Here is a 17,043-nt window from a genome sequence, read left to right as displayed (position 1 = left end):
GTGCGTGTGTCAATGTGTGTGTGTATGTTTGTGTCTGTGTGTGTATGTTAGTGTGTGTGTGTGTGTGTCAGTTTGTGTGTGTGTGTGTTTGTATATGTGTGTGTGTGTGTTTGTATGTGTGTGTGTGCCAGTGTGCGTGTATGTATTTGTTGGATAACTATCCGGAGAAAAAATATTCCCTATCAACGAAATCTGCAGTATTTCATGAACAACTGATGAAATTTTTCAGAAAACTTTTCAAAAATTTTGATCAAAATTTCAAAAAAGTTTTTTAAAATTTTGATCAAAATTTCCAAAAAAGTTTTTTAAACTTTTGATCAAAATTTTCAAAAAACTTTCCATAATTTTGATGAAAATTTTCAAAAAAGTTTTTTAAAATTTTGATGAAGAGCTAGTAGAAACGTTAGCACGCCGGGCGAAATGCCTAGTGGTATTTCGTCTGCGGTTACGTTCTGTGTTCAAATTGCGCTGAGGTCGACTTTGCCTTTCATCATTTCGCGGTCGATAAATTAAGTACCAGTGAAACACTGGGGTTGATATAACCGACTTAATCCGCTTGTCTGTCCTTGTTTGTCCTCTGTGTGTTTAGCCCCTTGTGGGTAGTAAAGAAATAGATAGATTTTAAAGCAATCTTACATGGACCTCCAACTGTCAAATTAACTACTGTTGGGAACCACTGATTTGGGCACTTGTAAATCCAATATTAAAATTGACTTCGATATGAATCGAATCTTTGTTATATCTCAGAGGCAATATGTCTGAAAATTAAAAGAATAAAAAAATTGAAAAAAAAAAAAAGAACGGAGAAATGACTGCAAAAAAAGAATTGTTTGGATTGGGCAGACGTCGGAGGAAAACACAGCCACCACCAGCAAAACCGTGACCGCCACCACAACCATTACCAGCACCAGCATTACTACCACCACTACCATGACCACCACCACAACTACAACCATTGCCACCACCACCACCACTACTATCTCAAACAACAACACCACCACCACCAACATCAACAACAAAAGCCTTCATTGTATTGCCGAAGGTAAAAGAGAAGACATGTCAGCAATATCAAAGTCCCCCACCCCACCCCCCGACCCCAGCACCAGAGATTGAGGTTTACGAAAGATCCTGTATTAAAATCTAAGTGGAAACCCTTCTTCTTCCCGACATGTTGCTGCTATTTCAAAATGCCTCGGCCAGACTCACGCAAACAACGCCGGGTTCCTAATTCTAGAGAGAATCGGTCGTATTTAATGTATTTCGTTGTTATTGATGTTGTTGTTGTTGTTGTTGTTGTTGTTAATGTTGTTGTTGTCCAGCCCTCACGAAAGCCTAATCGAACAGGTCTATGATCGAAGACATCCAGTCGTGACCAACCCATCTTTTATTCAGTAACGTTTATATAAAAATAACAGCCAAAAGTTGGCTGGTAGGCAGGTTGGCTGGTTGGTGGTGGATCGGTTGGTCATGACTGGTTTGTCGGTTGGTTGCTGGCGGGCTGGTTGGTCTGTGGGTCACCTGGTTGGCTGGTTTGTCGGTTGGTGGTGGATCGGTTGGTCATGACTGGTTTGTCGGTTGGTTGCTGGCTGGCTGGTTGGTCTGTGGGTCACCTGGTTGGCTGGTTTGTCGGTTGGTAGGGGATCGGCTGGTTGGTTGGTTTGTCGGTTGGTTGCTGGTTGGCTGGTTTGTCGGTGGGTCACCTGGTTCGTTGGTTTGTCGGTTGGTCGTGGATCGACCGGTTGGTTTGTGTCATGCGCGGGGACATAGAAATAATCGGACTGAATACCAGATCGGGCGGTTAAACCATTGGGAGTGGAGGACTCCTAGACTTTGTTAGGGCATCCTTCTAGGAGAAGGTAACTCAGGTAACTGGGATAACTCCGATATAAACCTGCGGCTCAGTGGTTACCGATAATGTTGACTTGTTCTTCTTTTCGGATTATGGCTGCTGTTGCTTAGTGACTGGGATTGACACAGTGCACAGCCTTTCCTCACTATAAAAAAAATCTTCATGCACAGGCATTGCAAGATAACAACATTGATTAAGCTTCGTGCAATGGCCATACTCGATAACAAGGGGGCAGCCACCGAGTATGTACTTATGAATGGATGGATGGATGTAAGTATGTATGCATGTATGTATGGATGTAAGTATGTATGTATGTATGTATATATGTATGTATGTATGTATGTATGGATGGATGTATGGATGTAAGTATGTATGTATGTATGTATGGATGTATATGTATGTATGTATGTATATGTATGATGGATGTATGTGTGTATGGATGGATGTATGCATGTATGTATGGATGTAAGTATGTATGTATGTATGTGTATATGGGTCTATCGATATATACATGCTTACATTCAAACATACATGCATGTATACATGTATACATACATACTTGTATGTATAAATATATGCATACATGTATGTATGTATGTACGTATGTATGTGTGCGTATGTATGTATGTTTGTATGTATGTATGTGTGTATGTATGTGTGTATGTATGTATATATATATGTGTGTGATTGTAAGTATATATGTATGTATGGGGGTATATACGTAAGTATGTGTGTATGTATGTATGTATGTATGTATGTATGTATATATGTATGTATGTGTGTATGTGTGTGTGTATGTATGTATGGGTGGGTGGGAATTGGCAGGTTTTGATTTTGATATTCACATAAAACTTTTCTAATCAGATTAACGCTTGTTGTGAAGAATCCAATCCGAACAGCGGACTTCATTAGATTAAGTCTTGCGATTACTGTGTGGGTTGAACGAAATACTTCCCACACTGGATATTAAAACAGTGTGTGAGTGTGTGTATGAGTGTGTGTCAGTGTGTGTGTGTGTGTGTGTCAGTGTATATGTGCGTGTGGGAGTGTGTGTATGTCAGTGTATGTGTCAGTGTATGTGTGTGTGTAAGTGTATGTGTGTGTGTCAGTGTATGTGCGTGTGCGTGTCAGCGTGTGTGTGTGTGTGTGTCAGTGTGTGTGTGTCCGTGTGTGTGTGTCAATGTGTATGTCTGTGCGTGAGTGTGTATGTGTGTGTAAGACAATGTATCTGTGTGTGTGTGTCAGTGTGTGTGTCAGTGTGTGTTGGTGTGTGTGGGTGTGTGTTGGTGTGTGTGTATGTCAGTATGTGTGTGTGTGTTAGTGTGTGTGCGTGTATGTGTCTGTGTGTCAGTGTGTGTAGGTGTGTGTGTTGGTGTTCGTGTCAGTGTGTGCTTGTGTGTGCGTGTCAGTGTGCGTGTGTCAGTGTCTGTGTGTGTGTCCGTCCGTGTGTGTTTGCGTGTCAGTGTGTGTGTATGCGTGTGTGTCTGTGTATTTGTTGGTTGAACGAAATACTTCCCACACTGAATATTAAAACAGTTTCCCAAGAAAAAACAAATAAAATTAAATAACAACATTAGTAAATAAATATATCATAATATATCCAGAAACAGGAATCATTTCACTTTACACGAGTCTCTCATTCATCAAAATATTTTGCTAATTATTGTGTGACTATATCAAACCATCTCTTTCCAATAATTAAACCTGTCAGACAAGTTCACACCCGCTTTTACAGTTCCACCAATCGCATTGGTTCATAAATTTACGATAAGATCTATGCCAGAGCTGGGTTGTTGTGCGCTCAATAAATACGTGGAATTCAGTTACAGGTCTTCAGCTTAAACCTCGCATCTCGATCTTTTGTTGAAGCCACACGAAGTATCACGTACGACCGACAACTGTCTCCAGAATGGATTTCGCACAACTGTCCAGGAATATTTCGCAGCGTTATTCCATTTCTTCTCTCATAGCTTTTGGGGTTCTTCTCGTTCTGACGATCGTGATTCTTCATCAAGATTCAAGAATAGGAAAAATGGAAGAGAAATCGAAAACGGTAAGTCATGGATTTTGTGTTAATATATGTATGTCTTTATGTATTTATATATGCATGTATGTATGTATGCATTTACGTATGTATGTATTAATATGTGGATGTATGTACGTACCGATGGATGGATGGATGTAAGGATGTATGCATTAATCACGTACATATGTTCCTATGGAGCACACACGCACACATAAGATCACACACGTAATCACACACGAACACACAGGCGCACACACTTAAACATACATATATATACATATACATATATTTGTATATATAATATACATATATATGTATATCTAAATATACATATATAAGAATATATTAGTGCGTGAACATATATAGATATATATATACAAGCAAATATATGCGTGTGTGTATCTATCACTGTATCTCTCTGTCTATCTCTCTCTCTCTCTCTCTCCATTTATCTATATATATATATATGTATGTGTGTGTGTGTGTGTGTGTGTGTGTGTTTATATATAGATATATTCTTTTACCCGTTCCAGTCATTTGACTGCGGCCATGCTAGAGCACAGCGTTTAGTAGAACAAAGTGACTTCAGGAATTATTCTTTGTAAGCCCATTGCTCATTCTATCGTTATCTCTACCCGAACCGCTATGTAACGGGGACGTAAATACACCGACATCAGTTGAGAATCGATAGTGGTGCGACAATAACAGACACATATATAAAACATAGATACATATACACTACGTGTGCTATACACACAAACACACACATACATCTATATATATATATATATATATATACATATCATACATACATGCACACATATATAGTTACGTATGTATGTACATACATATCTATCTATCAATCTATTTATCTACTTATCTATCTATCTATCTATCTATCTATCTATCTATCTATCTTTCTATCTATCTATCTATCTATCTATATATATATATATATATATATATATATATATATATATATATATATATATATATATATATATATATATATATATATATATATATATATATATATACATATATAAACACACATCCCAAGTAAACACAAAGAAGGGTGGAATTGTACTCCTGTCCGATCGCTCTTTCACCAGACATAATCCTGGAGAGGGAAATAAGTGCGTAATGAAAAAAATCTAATGGTGGGGTTCCAGCATGGCCATGCCCTTTGGCTGCAACGTTTAGCCCTATTAATATTAGTGTTAAGTATTATGTCTAGATGTATACTTACACACACGCACAGAAACAGACACATACAAACACACACACACGCACACATAGGAATACGTACATATTTACACACATTTATCTATTTCTCTCCATCAGGAACGGAAGTGAGGCGAGTTTTTTTTAATCTTTTCTTTCCAACTGAAAATAAAACGTGCGAGTGCCAATGTAGATCGGTGAATTTCGTAACGTTTGACTGTAATTCACGTTGGTTTTTATATATGACAATATGTAAGAACGAATGTAAATACATACACACAGACACACGGACAAACACACGCACAAATAAACACAAACACACACACATACGCACGCACACAGACACATGTGCTCAATTGTACACGAACAATCACACTATACAGTGTATGTCCACTCTCATTTATGTGTACGTTTGTGTGTGTGTATGCGTATAAGTAGATACGTCGGTTTGTGATATTTATGGTGTGTATGCTTATGTGTACGTGTATACCTATATATTGATATGTATTTATATATATATATATATATATACGGACACACAGCCGTGTGTGCGTGCACGTATAGACATGAGTACGGGATTCTTTACATACGTTCTTATACACATCCTTTAATATCTTATACCTAGACCTAGAGGCGTGGGCATATACGTGTGTGTATGTAGTGATGAGCGCGCGTATATACATGTGAGCGTGTACGCGCGTAATGTCCGTGTATATATGCGGATATTCTGTTGTATGTATGTGTGTGTGCGCGCGTGCGTGTGGGTGCGTGTGTGTTTATGTACGTGTTTACACGCGAGTGCGTGTGTATGCTTATAGCCTTGGAGGCGTATATGTACGCGTGTATGTGGGTGTATGTATCCATGATGATATGTATGTACTAGAAGTCCATTTAATTCAAGGAACCAGATTAAATGCTCATCAGCTCTGATTTACAACGCATTAGGTCCCCAGACGAAACTGTTGATTTACTGACAATTCTACAACTAAATTTTATCAATCTCCTGACCACCATGCTTGGTCGGTAACCTCTATACATCCCTTATCTTTACATTCTTTTACACTTTTATCATGCTTTTATCAGGTTTTTTTTACTTTTATTTCTATTTCTATTTTTACTTTATAACCTTATGCCTTTACATTTATTTATATTTCTTTATATTTCTTTATACCCCCTTTACATCTCCTTACAACTCTTTATATCTTTATCCTCTACATTTTATATTATTCTATACTTACACTTTTTATACATTTTTTATCCCTCGTCCCGAACTCTCGCCCCTCCATCTTCACCTCTATATATGTATTTATTTATTTACATTACCTCAACATCCGATTTTCCTCATTCTACATTGAGAGAAGAAAGAGATGGACGCTTCAATTCTATGCTGCTGCCGCATTATGTCGTACGTGAATGAGAGGATTTGCATCCCCAACCAAGAATATTTGATGTAACACATGTCCTTGTGGAAGCTGTTGTGCGCGGCTGAAGAAGGCCACAGACATACATTATGCATTGTTATAAATCTGTCTAATAAAGGCCCGAAACATATGTACCGCTGAATCCTTCGCATCATGTTTTTATTTTATTTTGATCAATTTATATATATATATATATATATATATATATATATATATATATATATATACATATATATATATATATATATATATATATATATATATATATATATATATATATATATATATATATATATATATATATAAATATATATGTCTGTGTCGAGGTGAAGTGGCCCAGGGTTTAGGGTCGCGGACTCACGGTTGTAGGATCGAGATTTCGATTCCCAGACTGGGTGTTGTGTGTGTTTAAAGCTCCACGATCACTGCTGTACTCTTTCGCTATAACTTTCTCCCTTTCTTCTGTTGGCCTGCTCGCTTAGCCAACGGGATGGCGTCATTTGAAGGCTAAATTAATGCGAAGCGCATTGTGACCAGCGATGTGTAGCAACAACTGATAGCCTGGTCGGTCACGGTGATCACGGAGATATATATATGTATCATACGCACACAATACACGCACACACACATACACAAATACATACACACGCACCAGCACAGATGCCCTCATATACCCTTAATGAACGATACTCATACAGATACGCACACACTTATACACACATGGGCACAGACACAGACGCGCATACGCGTACTTAAGCGCACACGCGCACGCAAGCACACGCGCGCACATTACTCAAAAACAACTCCAAAAACCAACACACACGGACACACACATACACACACACACACTACAAACAAAACACACACACGATACATATACATACACGCACACACACACATACATCAAACTAGCAGTACCTACTACTTGACCTGTGGTAGAGACAAAAGGAGCCACGCCAAATTCCTTCTTCCTTGACCTTAACACTACTAACCCTACAACACGCAAAGATTAACAGCCACAACCACACACACACACACACACGTGTCATCATTGCACACATACACACAGACACACAGACGCACACGCAGACCTCCGCGCACGCTCTTATCCACACTTACACACACATTCCTCCTCCTCTACCACTCTCCTGTGTTTGAAAGAACTTTTCTTCACCCAGTTCCTTCCGTCATTCAAAATGGGTCCGCGTGTGTACCGTTGGCGATTTTTTTCCCTCTGTCTTCCCTCCTCTGGATCATTCATTCTCATAAACCTTAAACCCTCCTTCTTTCCTTCCTCGTCCAATAATACTATATTTGTTCCACGTCCTCGCGTTGTTTTTGTGCTTTCTTGTATGGATTAAATTTAACTATATATATAAATATGTATATATATATATATGTATATATATATGTGTATATATATATATGTATATATATATATGTGTAGAGATATGTGTGTGTATATATGTGTGTGTGTGTACTAGCAGATATACCCGGCATTGCTGGGGATTAAAATGGCAAAGTTGGTATATAATATACTCCAGTCATTTTGAAACAGGTGATATGGGAAAGTGCAACATTGACAACAAAACAGTTGTAGAGTAAATGCTGGGCTAATTCGACTAAGCAACATGCTATGCGTCCGTTTGGAGTGTTTCAGGCCCTCACCTGTCATGCAAAATTGGAGGTGGGGTTTGTGTGATTTTTTGAACGCACCGAAATGCTGTCAGTGGATATACCCTCCTTTGCAGCAGTGTGCGCTGTGTCTAACACGACCCATCATCGGAAATTTTGACACCACACGTCCTACATCACTCATAGAGCAAATTTGGAGGAACTGTGGTTGTTCATTCGCGGTTACCAGGGAACCAATGAGGGGATAGACTTGCCCTTGAACTTTGACGTCGGCGTAAATTCATGTTTATCTATCTTCTTAGATTCACCATACGATGTCATTTGAAATGCAGAATTATATTCTCTGATATTCTTCAGAAAATCGTTTGACTGGATGGAAGCGCCTTCTAGGCGATTCCTAAGGGGCTGAGAAGGTATTGTTGGCAATGATTCCTGCCCGAATATGTTGTCATCTATTGCATTGTTTTAAGTTCTCAACGATAATAAATACCCTGAAGTTCTATTTATATGATGCTATTTCTATTTTTTCAAAGAACCGTTTCATCTCCAAGAAATCTCTCGACGATAAACCAGATGACACACCAAGTAAGAACAAATTTTATAGCTAAAGTCTTTTACCCGTGTCTCCTTAACCAATGATTTATAATTTCACCAACTTTGAATTAGTTCCACATTACTATCCATATGTCCACAATAATATATACTAAGACACTTGCCTGAATTTATTTCAAAATATATTCTACTTTACAATAATTTCCTAAATAAAGTATTACTCTAATATATTATGCCATTTATTGTGTGTATATGAGTATATATGCAGTGCTACGTCGATAATTGTGCCAAGACCTCTTCATCTGAGAATCAATTGCCCGAGCTGGCGCTTCACTGCGTTTATATCTACAATTCAGCATTCTGTCCACTCTTGTGCTTCCAATCATTCGTGAATAGAAACCCGAACTAATGATGTTCCACTTTCCTACAAAGTCGGTATTTGTCAATCCTGCCTTGGGGTACTCGGCAGCCAACCCATTCAGTGCATGTTGTTGGTGACCATCAGACGAATCAGGTAGCAGCATGTCGTCTACAAATAACAGTCGACCGATGAGGTAGAGATGAATTGGGATACCTCTACCACAATGGCTGCGCATATTCAACCAAATCACAAAAAAGAATGTGAGAAGGGGCACTAACAATGCACACTTCAATTAAGTGAAACCTTCACGTTGTAAACTTTCGACTTTTACATAAATACAATCATTTGAACATCCATATAAGTACTTTATGGCAACCAGTATTTGCCCATTAAACTCACCTTCATGGTAAACCATCCGCAACATGCCCCAGGGCACGTGATTCCCTGGTTTACAGCGTATAAACCTTAGAAATATTTCAATGTTTGCTGGACGATCTGTCTTTGAACGACTCTCTGGTTGGGTGTACTGCGTCCCGGACAGTAATCTTGGGCGCAACATTTTCCCTACTTATCGTTTCCTGACATCTAGTGTAGACTTTTCTATAATTAGAACACAATCTTTGGTCTCTGTTTGAGAAAATTGTGATTGGCACCCCATATTACCATTGCCTTGGTGTTTTTTCCAGAGGTCCCATCCACATAGCATACATGGTTCACTCAGAGAATACAATCTGTATTCAAGGTTTCTAAAATATCAAGCCGGACGTGCTTTTCACCAGCAGCTTTATCACTTTTAAGTGAGTTTAGCTCAAATAAGCGTTCAACCGAAGAAGAACCTGCCGAAAAAAATTATACAATCACGAATCCATTTCGATGTTCAAATTCATTCAGGATGGTCACTCTCAATTTGGATGCAAAAGTCTCCACATTTTTTATTCTGATCCCAGCATCCACTGCGGCTTCCAGTTGTATTCTGTAGGTTGCACTGGACTTAACAATTTCTAGTGTTCGGCAGACTGGTGGAATTTTCAGGCTTTCAGATATTTAGGTAGTGACGAGTTGAAAACTCCACCCCTTCCTTTTACCCGAACGTTCAGCAAAGAGTGAAAGATGACCAAACTCTATCAAAAACATCTGTCACCAAGTATTTCTATATCAGGCACCCTTATAAATATCCCTGTCTTAAAATAATATCTATTCCGTACAGAGGAGAGTGTGTATCCTGCACTGAAGGCTGCTATATCCTCTCCATTAATTTCACTGACGACATTCCTTCCAATCAATCCTTCTCACGGTTATCAATGCCAAGGTGGGCACTGAAATCTCCTGGCAGGACAAATGACTTTACCCCAAATATATCTAAAGCTGAGGTGAATTTGCTTAGGAAGGATTTGGATTTGACCTCGCTGTTTGCTGCATATACTTACAGCAGCCACAGTGGTCCTTCATATTCAGCCTTAGCTTCAAGAGGTGAACCCTCACACCTAGTCGGTTTCACTCCATAATACAATCCGAAAGCTGGGGATTGAGAGTATCCTAATCCCACCTGTGCAGACATTGTTGGCACCACAGTTGCGTAGTGGAGTTTCAAGCCTATATCCAAGTGTACGCTATCGGAAAAACGAAATTTTGTAGAGGAGACACCGATTATATCTTACAGGCAGATTATATCTAACAATTTTGACGTTTTAATTCTCAATTATTAAAGGTTGTTCCCTTCTTGATCTGCTTTGGTTTCCTGAGACCGTCAATTTTGTGCTCTAACCCCACACACCCCAGATTAAGTTGCAGGCTTCTTGCTGGTTGCAACGGTATTTGGTGGGGTGTGCTATACATTTATCGACCGGACTCCTCTACTCGAGATCCGGATGCGATGTATTTTAACTAAATCGACAAATGATGCGGTATGGTTGTTATTTTCATATTGTAGTTATGCTGGCCTTATTTGCACCGAGCTCCTAACTAATATTTGTAATTGACCGATGAATATTCGCACCTGGCAAATATTTTATCATTATTCTATGGAGTTTTATCATTATTCTATTGAGTTTTATCATTATTCTACTGAGAAGTATATATACTCATACCCAAGTTTGCGTATCATACATACATCCGTTCATAGCGGAGACCGATACACATTCTGATATTCTGAGATTAATCTCTCAAATCTTTGACATCAACGTCACTAACAGGCTCAACAGACAAATGTCTTTTTTTCTTTCTTTACAATTTATTCTTATTATTTACACCTTTCGTTCTGACTTTCATTCATTCACTCGTTCTTTCTTAAATTCTATATTTCTCTCTTCTCCATCAATTCCTTCCCATCCAACAACCTACTTTGTAAGTGATCCCCCAATTCTTTCTTTTAAACTACATTATTTCATTTTAATTTCACAGAACCCGGTCTCGGATCATTGTATACCCGGTGGGGCAGAACAACTTGTCCTCCTTATTCAAAACTTGTATATGACGGTTAGTATACTTTATATTTCTGACCTCTCATTCTCTTTTTGTCTTTCTCTGGTTCACTTTTTATACCTCTCATTCTCTCATTTTCTTCCCTCTCTTTCTCTCTCACCCTCTCTCTCACGCACACGCACACACACTCACCCTTTGTCGGGTTGTCTGACATAAACATTCTCAAATCCTTTTATGATATGTCACGTTTCAAACGTCTGTACATGTAGACTATACAGACACTACACAAGACTGCTTACTCCTTTGTAGGTATTTGGTCAAATCAGAATATTATATGTTGTCTACTACGGACCAATTGAACAGGATGTTGTCTAACCACAGAATATAGATATCTCTACGTTAAATTACAGACAGGGGCTGGATTGAAAACCACCATGTCGATCAAGAATTTAGGCTGACCAGCTTTGGATTGTAGATATCAACTACCGAGGCTGCTAACTGGTGATCAATTGTACAGGCTACGGATGGTGGTATTGTACCTGAGTGACCAGAGCTGAATAGTGGCCACGGGACTATCATTAACTAGAGTGCCAAATGATCGTAGGTGTGGGCTAAATTGAATAGAGTCTATTAGAATTGATGACAGTGGCTGTAAATGGTTAATGGAATGAACGCACAATGTAGAATGAGGACTGGACAAGCGACATACTGTAACTGATGGAAAAAGCTAAAGACCTTATTCATTAAGTAAAATAGAGAGAGACTAAATATTAGTGAGAGAACACAACAGAGTACAGAATGCACTTCTATTCTTCTCCGCCTCACCGAAATCGTCCTATCGCTAAAACCTTGCTCTTTTCATGCACCACATCACCTCATTAATCATCCAGTATATCTTTGTAAGGTAATTCCGAAACTTCCAATTCAAAACTGCTGCTACACACTGCGTCCCCAATCAACCTCACAATCCCTAAAAATGCTCTGAATCTGCTCTCTATAAACCCTATACGCATCCTTTATCGGTCGCCCACTCGGCCGTCCATTCATCTTAAGCACTACGCCATCACTGAACCTCACAATTTTTCCTCCCACCTCGTTTCTGTGTATTGCATGAAAACAAGTCTGTGTGATCATAACGTCTATGTAAGCCTGATTCGTCCGAGTCTAAACGAGAGGTTTAGCCACCGACTCTCGTACGATCGACTAAACAAGATTTAATCGACGGTTACCCACCACTTCTCTGCATCTCGTCGTCTCCCGCATTGTCCTACTCAAACCACCAACAATTTCCACCCCCCAAAATATCCCCGTTCACACGTGAATATCTTTTCCATTTCGGATAAACACGAACGCATGCGTTATAAAATATCTTTCATTTCCTCCATCTATTGACATCCACCGAAAAACATCTACCCCATGCAAACATACATAATAATCCACGTCGCAACCACAAATAGGTACCCGTAAACACACAACATATATATGCATATATATATATATAGGCGCAGGAGTGGCGGTGTGGTAAGTAGCTTGCTTACCAATCACATGGTTCCGGGTTCAGTCCCACTGCGTGGCATCTTGCGCAAGTGTCTTCTGCTATAGCCTCGGGCCGACCAATGCCTTGTGAGTGGATTTGGTAGACGGAAACTGAAAGAAGCCTGTCGAATATATGTATATATATATTTGTGTATGTGTATATGTTTGTGTGTCTGTGTTCGTCCCCCCACCATCGCTTGACAAACGATGCTGGTGTGTTTACGTCCCCGTTTCTTAGCGGTTCGGCAAAAAGAGATCGATAGAATAAGTACTGGGTTTACAAATAATAAGTCCCGGGGTCTATATGCTCGACTGAAGGCGGTGCTCCAGCATGGCCGATGTCAAATGACTGAAAGAAGTAAAAGAAAAAAAAGAGTATATATATATATATATATATATATATATATATATACATATGATGAGAAGGCAAATGCACAGCTACGTTCTTAAGCTTTCAGCAACACTCAGCTTACACTCACATAAACACTAACATATGTACACCACAATTCGTTCACACGTGAGTAAAGGTGACTTCTTTTAAGTGAAAAATTGTAATGAATGTTTCTGTTATTTCATATATAATTTTGCTTATTATCTTTTTTACTTGATTTATTCTTACCGATTCAAGGTGTGGCTGGTGGACAATTTTATTCTCATACTGGTGGCGGAAGTAATCTCTTGTGTCTACCCAACGATCCCATTTGGGCCAATTATACTACAGAAGTTGAAGAAGGTGGTTACATTTATGGTAGTGAATATGAACTAACTTTTTACCCAACTAATAAACTCTTTTCTTTTGCTAACGCTGAATCAATTCATGAGCACAACGTTCCGTGCGCTGTCTGTTTGACACGACAACCTGCTGTTGTTATGATGTTACCAGCCAGGACAAAGTGTTACGCTGGTTGGACAGCTGAGTATTCGGGATATTTGATGACCGAGTATTATAAGCATAAGGGCAGACATGAGTATGTGTGTGTGGACTACGAACCAGAAGCTGATCCAGCAGGTTACAGAAACGAAAATGGAGCTCTATTATATTTCGTTCAGGCTGCTTGTGGTTCATTGCCATGTCCACCGTATGTCAATGGTCGAGAATTAACCTGCGTTGTGTGCAGTAAATATTGAATAGAAATTTACATTCGTTTCTATATGAAAATTTATGTGGGCGAATCATAAAATATAATATAATAAAGCAACATATACGTTTCTTGTAATTGTGTTTTGCAATATTTTATCCGACTAATATATGTCGTTAAATAAGTTTCTGCTACAAGTTTTCAGAAAATATTCAAAACGAAACAACAGAGACGTCATAGAATGTGACAAATAGCTTAACAGAACGATGTAATCCTCAGGGAATGATTCTAGAATTCATTTTATGAGGTTCAGTTTATCAAATTTAAATGTTGAAATAAAATGATGATTCGTTTAAATGTGTGTTGTATTCCGTCTTAAAATGAAAACAATCCCCAAATGAAACACCTCCGTACAAATATATCACCCTTTCATGATCAATCTTCAGAAAACACGAAAAAAGCTTATAACTAACATCACTAAATCATGATGGTTTGATAAAAAAAATACTCCCATACGTATCATTGTAACTACAATCGATGCGATGAAAGTTCTGCAATCCAATCGCGGATATTGCCTAATAAAGTATATTTGATATCCACTGAAGAAATACCACAAAATGTTGACTACCTAACTACTTGTCAGCTTACTAACACATTGAAGTTTTCACGAAACACTTTCGACAAGGTTACAAGTACACGTCCCACGATCAACTATTTTCAACCTACATTCACATATTCCCGCTTTTCTATGAAAATCACAAGCACAAAACCACGCGTCACATTACACACGCAGCCTCTCATCGTTCCCTGAACACTGATGTGCCAAAAGAAAATATGAAACCACCAAGAAATATGAGTAGACTACAGGAACAGCATCAACCGAATCTACAGCAACACCACAAAACATCAAGTTCAACAAATTATCTCCGTCTGTAACATAAAACTATCAAACTCGCAGAAGAGGAACTTGCTTCGAGATACATGCATACAATAACTGTAACACACATAAACGACTTAGTAAGGAAAGGAACACCACTTATAAAATATACATTAGGTGGAATCAGTGCAACATGTTGAGTCTTTCACACTCTACCCAGCATGATTGCTCCTTGTATGTGGGAGTTTGTAGAATGGCTGCCAGATAAACGAAGGTATCCGTGGAAAGAGGGATCTGTGGGTGGCAGCACGTTTTTTCTCCGATTCATTGCGTGCCATAAGAATGCTCGATTGTGAAAAAGCTAGAGAAAAAGAATAATAATTAAGTAATATAAAAGCACGAAATGCAAATTGACAAATGAATATATGGAAACATTCAACATGGCGTTTCCAGTGAACAGTATTAGCGCTCAGTATTAGGCATAAGCAATTTTTAGGTTCGTTAAAATGTGCTAATGGCATATTTCAAACTCTAAACGCAATTTCTGTGCAAAAAGCTGCAAAAACAGCATGTCAGTCCAGTGCTGCTCCCTATCGGGTTCCAGTTCAGCCGTAATCTAGAGAAAATACCGAAGAGGGGAATATCTGGACAAACTTAAAGCTATAGCTTTAACTTAAACATAGCCAACAACAACGAGTAAGTGACGCCATTAGAGCGCCAGGCTGGAGTCTGTCGTGAGTTACCTCCCTTCGCTATTTCTCTTTGATAAATACTTCGCTAGAGGATTTGACTTCAACCTTGTGCCCCAACAGAAACTGCGGTCGCACGTACGGGCCCGCATTTTCCCGCATATTTGTGTGTCTGTGTGTCTGTGTGTGTGTGCGTGTGTGTGTGTGTGCGCATGTGTCCATGTGTGTGTATGTGTGTGTGTGTGTGTCAGCGTGTGTGTGTGTGTGTGTCAGTGTGTGTGAGTCACGGTGTGTGGGTCAGTGTGTGTAAGTGTGTGTGTCAGTGTGTGTGTGTGTGTATATCTGTGTGTATGTGTGTGTGTGTCAGTGTATGTGTGTGTGTGAATGTGTGTGTGTGTGAATGTGTGTGTGTGTGAATGTGTGTGTGTGAATGTGTGTGTGTGTTTCAGTGTGTATGTGTGTTTGAGTATGTCAGTGTGTGTGTGTGTGTGTGTGAGTGTGTGTGTGTGTGTGTCAGTGTGTGTGTGTGTGTGTGTATGTCAGTGTGTGTATGTGTGTCAGCGTGTGTGTGCGTGTGTGTGTGTGTATGTCAGTGTGTGTGTGTATCAGTGTGTGTGTGTGTGTGTGTATATCAGTGTGTATGTGTGTGTGTGAATGTGTGTGTGTGTGAATGTGTGTGTGTGAATATGTGTGTTGTTTCAGTGTGTATGTGTGTTTGAGTTTGTCAGTGTGTATGTGTGTGTGTGTGTGTGTGTGTGTGTGTGTCAGTGTGTGTGTGTGTGTGTGTATATCAGTGTGTGTATGTGTGTCAGCGTGTGTGTGCGTGTGTGTGTGTATGTCAGTGTGTGTGTGTGTCTGTGTGTGTGTGTGTGTATGTCAGTGTGTGTGTGTGTGTCAGTGTGTGTGTGTGTATGTCAGTGTGTGTGTGTGTCAGTGTGTATGTGTGTTTGTATTTGTGTGTGTGTGTATCGGTGTGTGTGTGTGTGTGCATGTGTGTATGTGTGTCAGTGTGTGTGTGTTTCTCAGTGTCTGTGTGCGTGATTCTTAGTGTGTGTGTCAGTGTGTGTGTGTTTGTGTGTGTGTCAGTGTGTGTGTGTGTGTGTGTGTCTTTGTGTCTGTGTATTTGTTGGTTGAACGAAATATTTCCCACACTGAATATTAAAACAGTTTCCCAAGAATAACAAATAAAATTAAATAACAACATTAGTAAATAAATATATCATAATATATCCAGAAACAGGAATCATTTCACTTTACACGTGTCTCTCATTCATCAAAATATTTTGCTAATTATTGTGTGACAATATCAAACCAAATCTCTTTCCAATAATTAAACCTGTCAGACAAGTTCACGCCCACTTTTACAGTTCCAC

At 39.1% G+C, this 17,043-nt stretch overlaps 1 protein-coding gene across 1 annotated transcript in view; it reads left to right on the top strand.

Annotated features, from left to right (window-relative positions):
• Positions 1 to 11,491: 11,491 nt before the first annotated feature.
• LOC118767018 (short-chain collagen C4-like) overlaps positions 11,492 to 17,043 on the top strand; it is a gene marked incomplete at its 5' end in the record, with an annotated part of 12,105 nt that continues 6,553 nt past the window's right edge. Inside the window, 2 exons of the mRNA XM_036510924.1 lie at positions 11,492 to 11,543; positions 13,654 to 14,115. Of these exons, the coding sequence (XP_036366817.1) occupies positions 11,492 to 11,543; positions 13,654 to 14,115 (514 nt within the window). The remainder of the gene's footprint in view (positions 11,544 to 13,653; positions 14,116 to 17,043) is intronic.

Source organism: Octopus sinensis, linkage group LG18 (genome assembly GCF_006345805.1).
Source record: "Octopus sinensis linkage group LG18, ASM634580v1, whole genome shotgun sequence".
Classification (NCBI taxonomy): domain Eukaryota; kingdom Metazoa; phylum Mollusca; class Cephalopoda; order Octopoda; family Octopodidae; genus Octopus; species Octopus sinensis.
The sequence above is the reverse complement of the archived record's forward strand: the minus strand, read 5'-3'. Positions and strand labels throughout refer to the sequence as shown.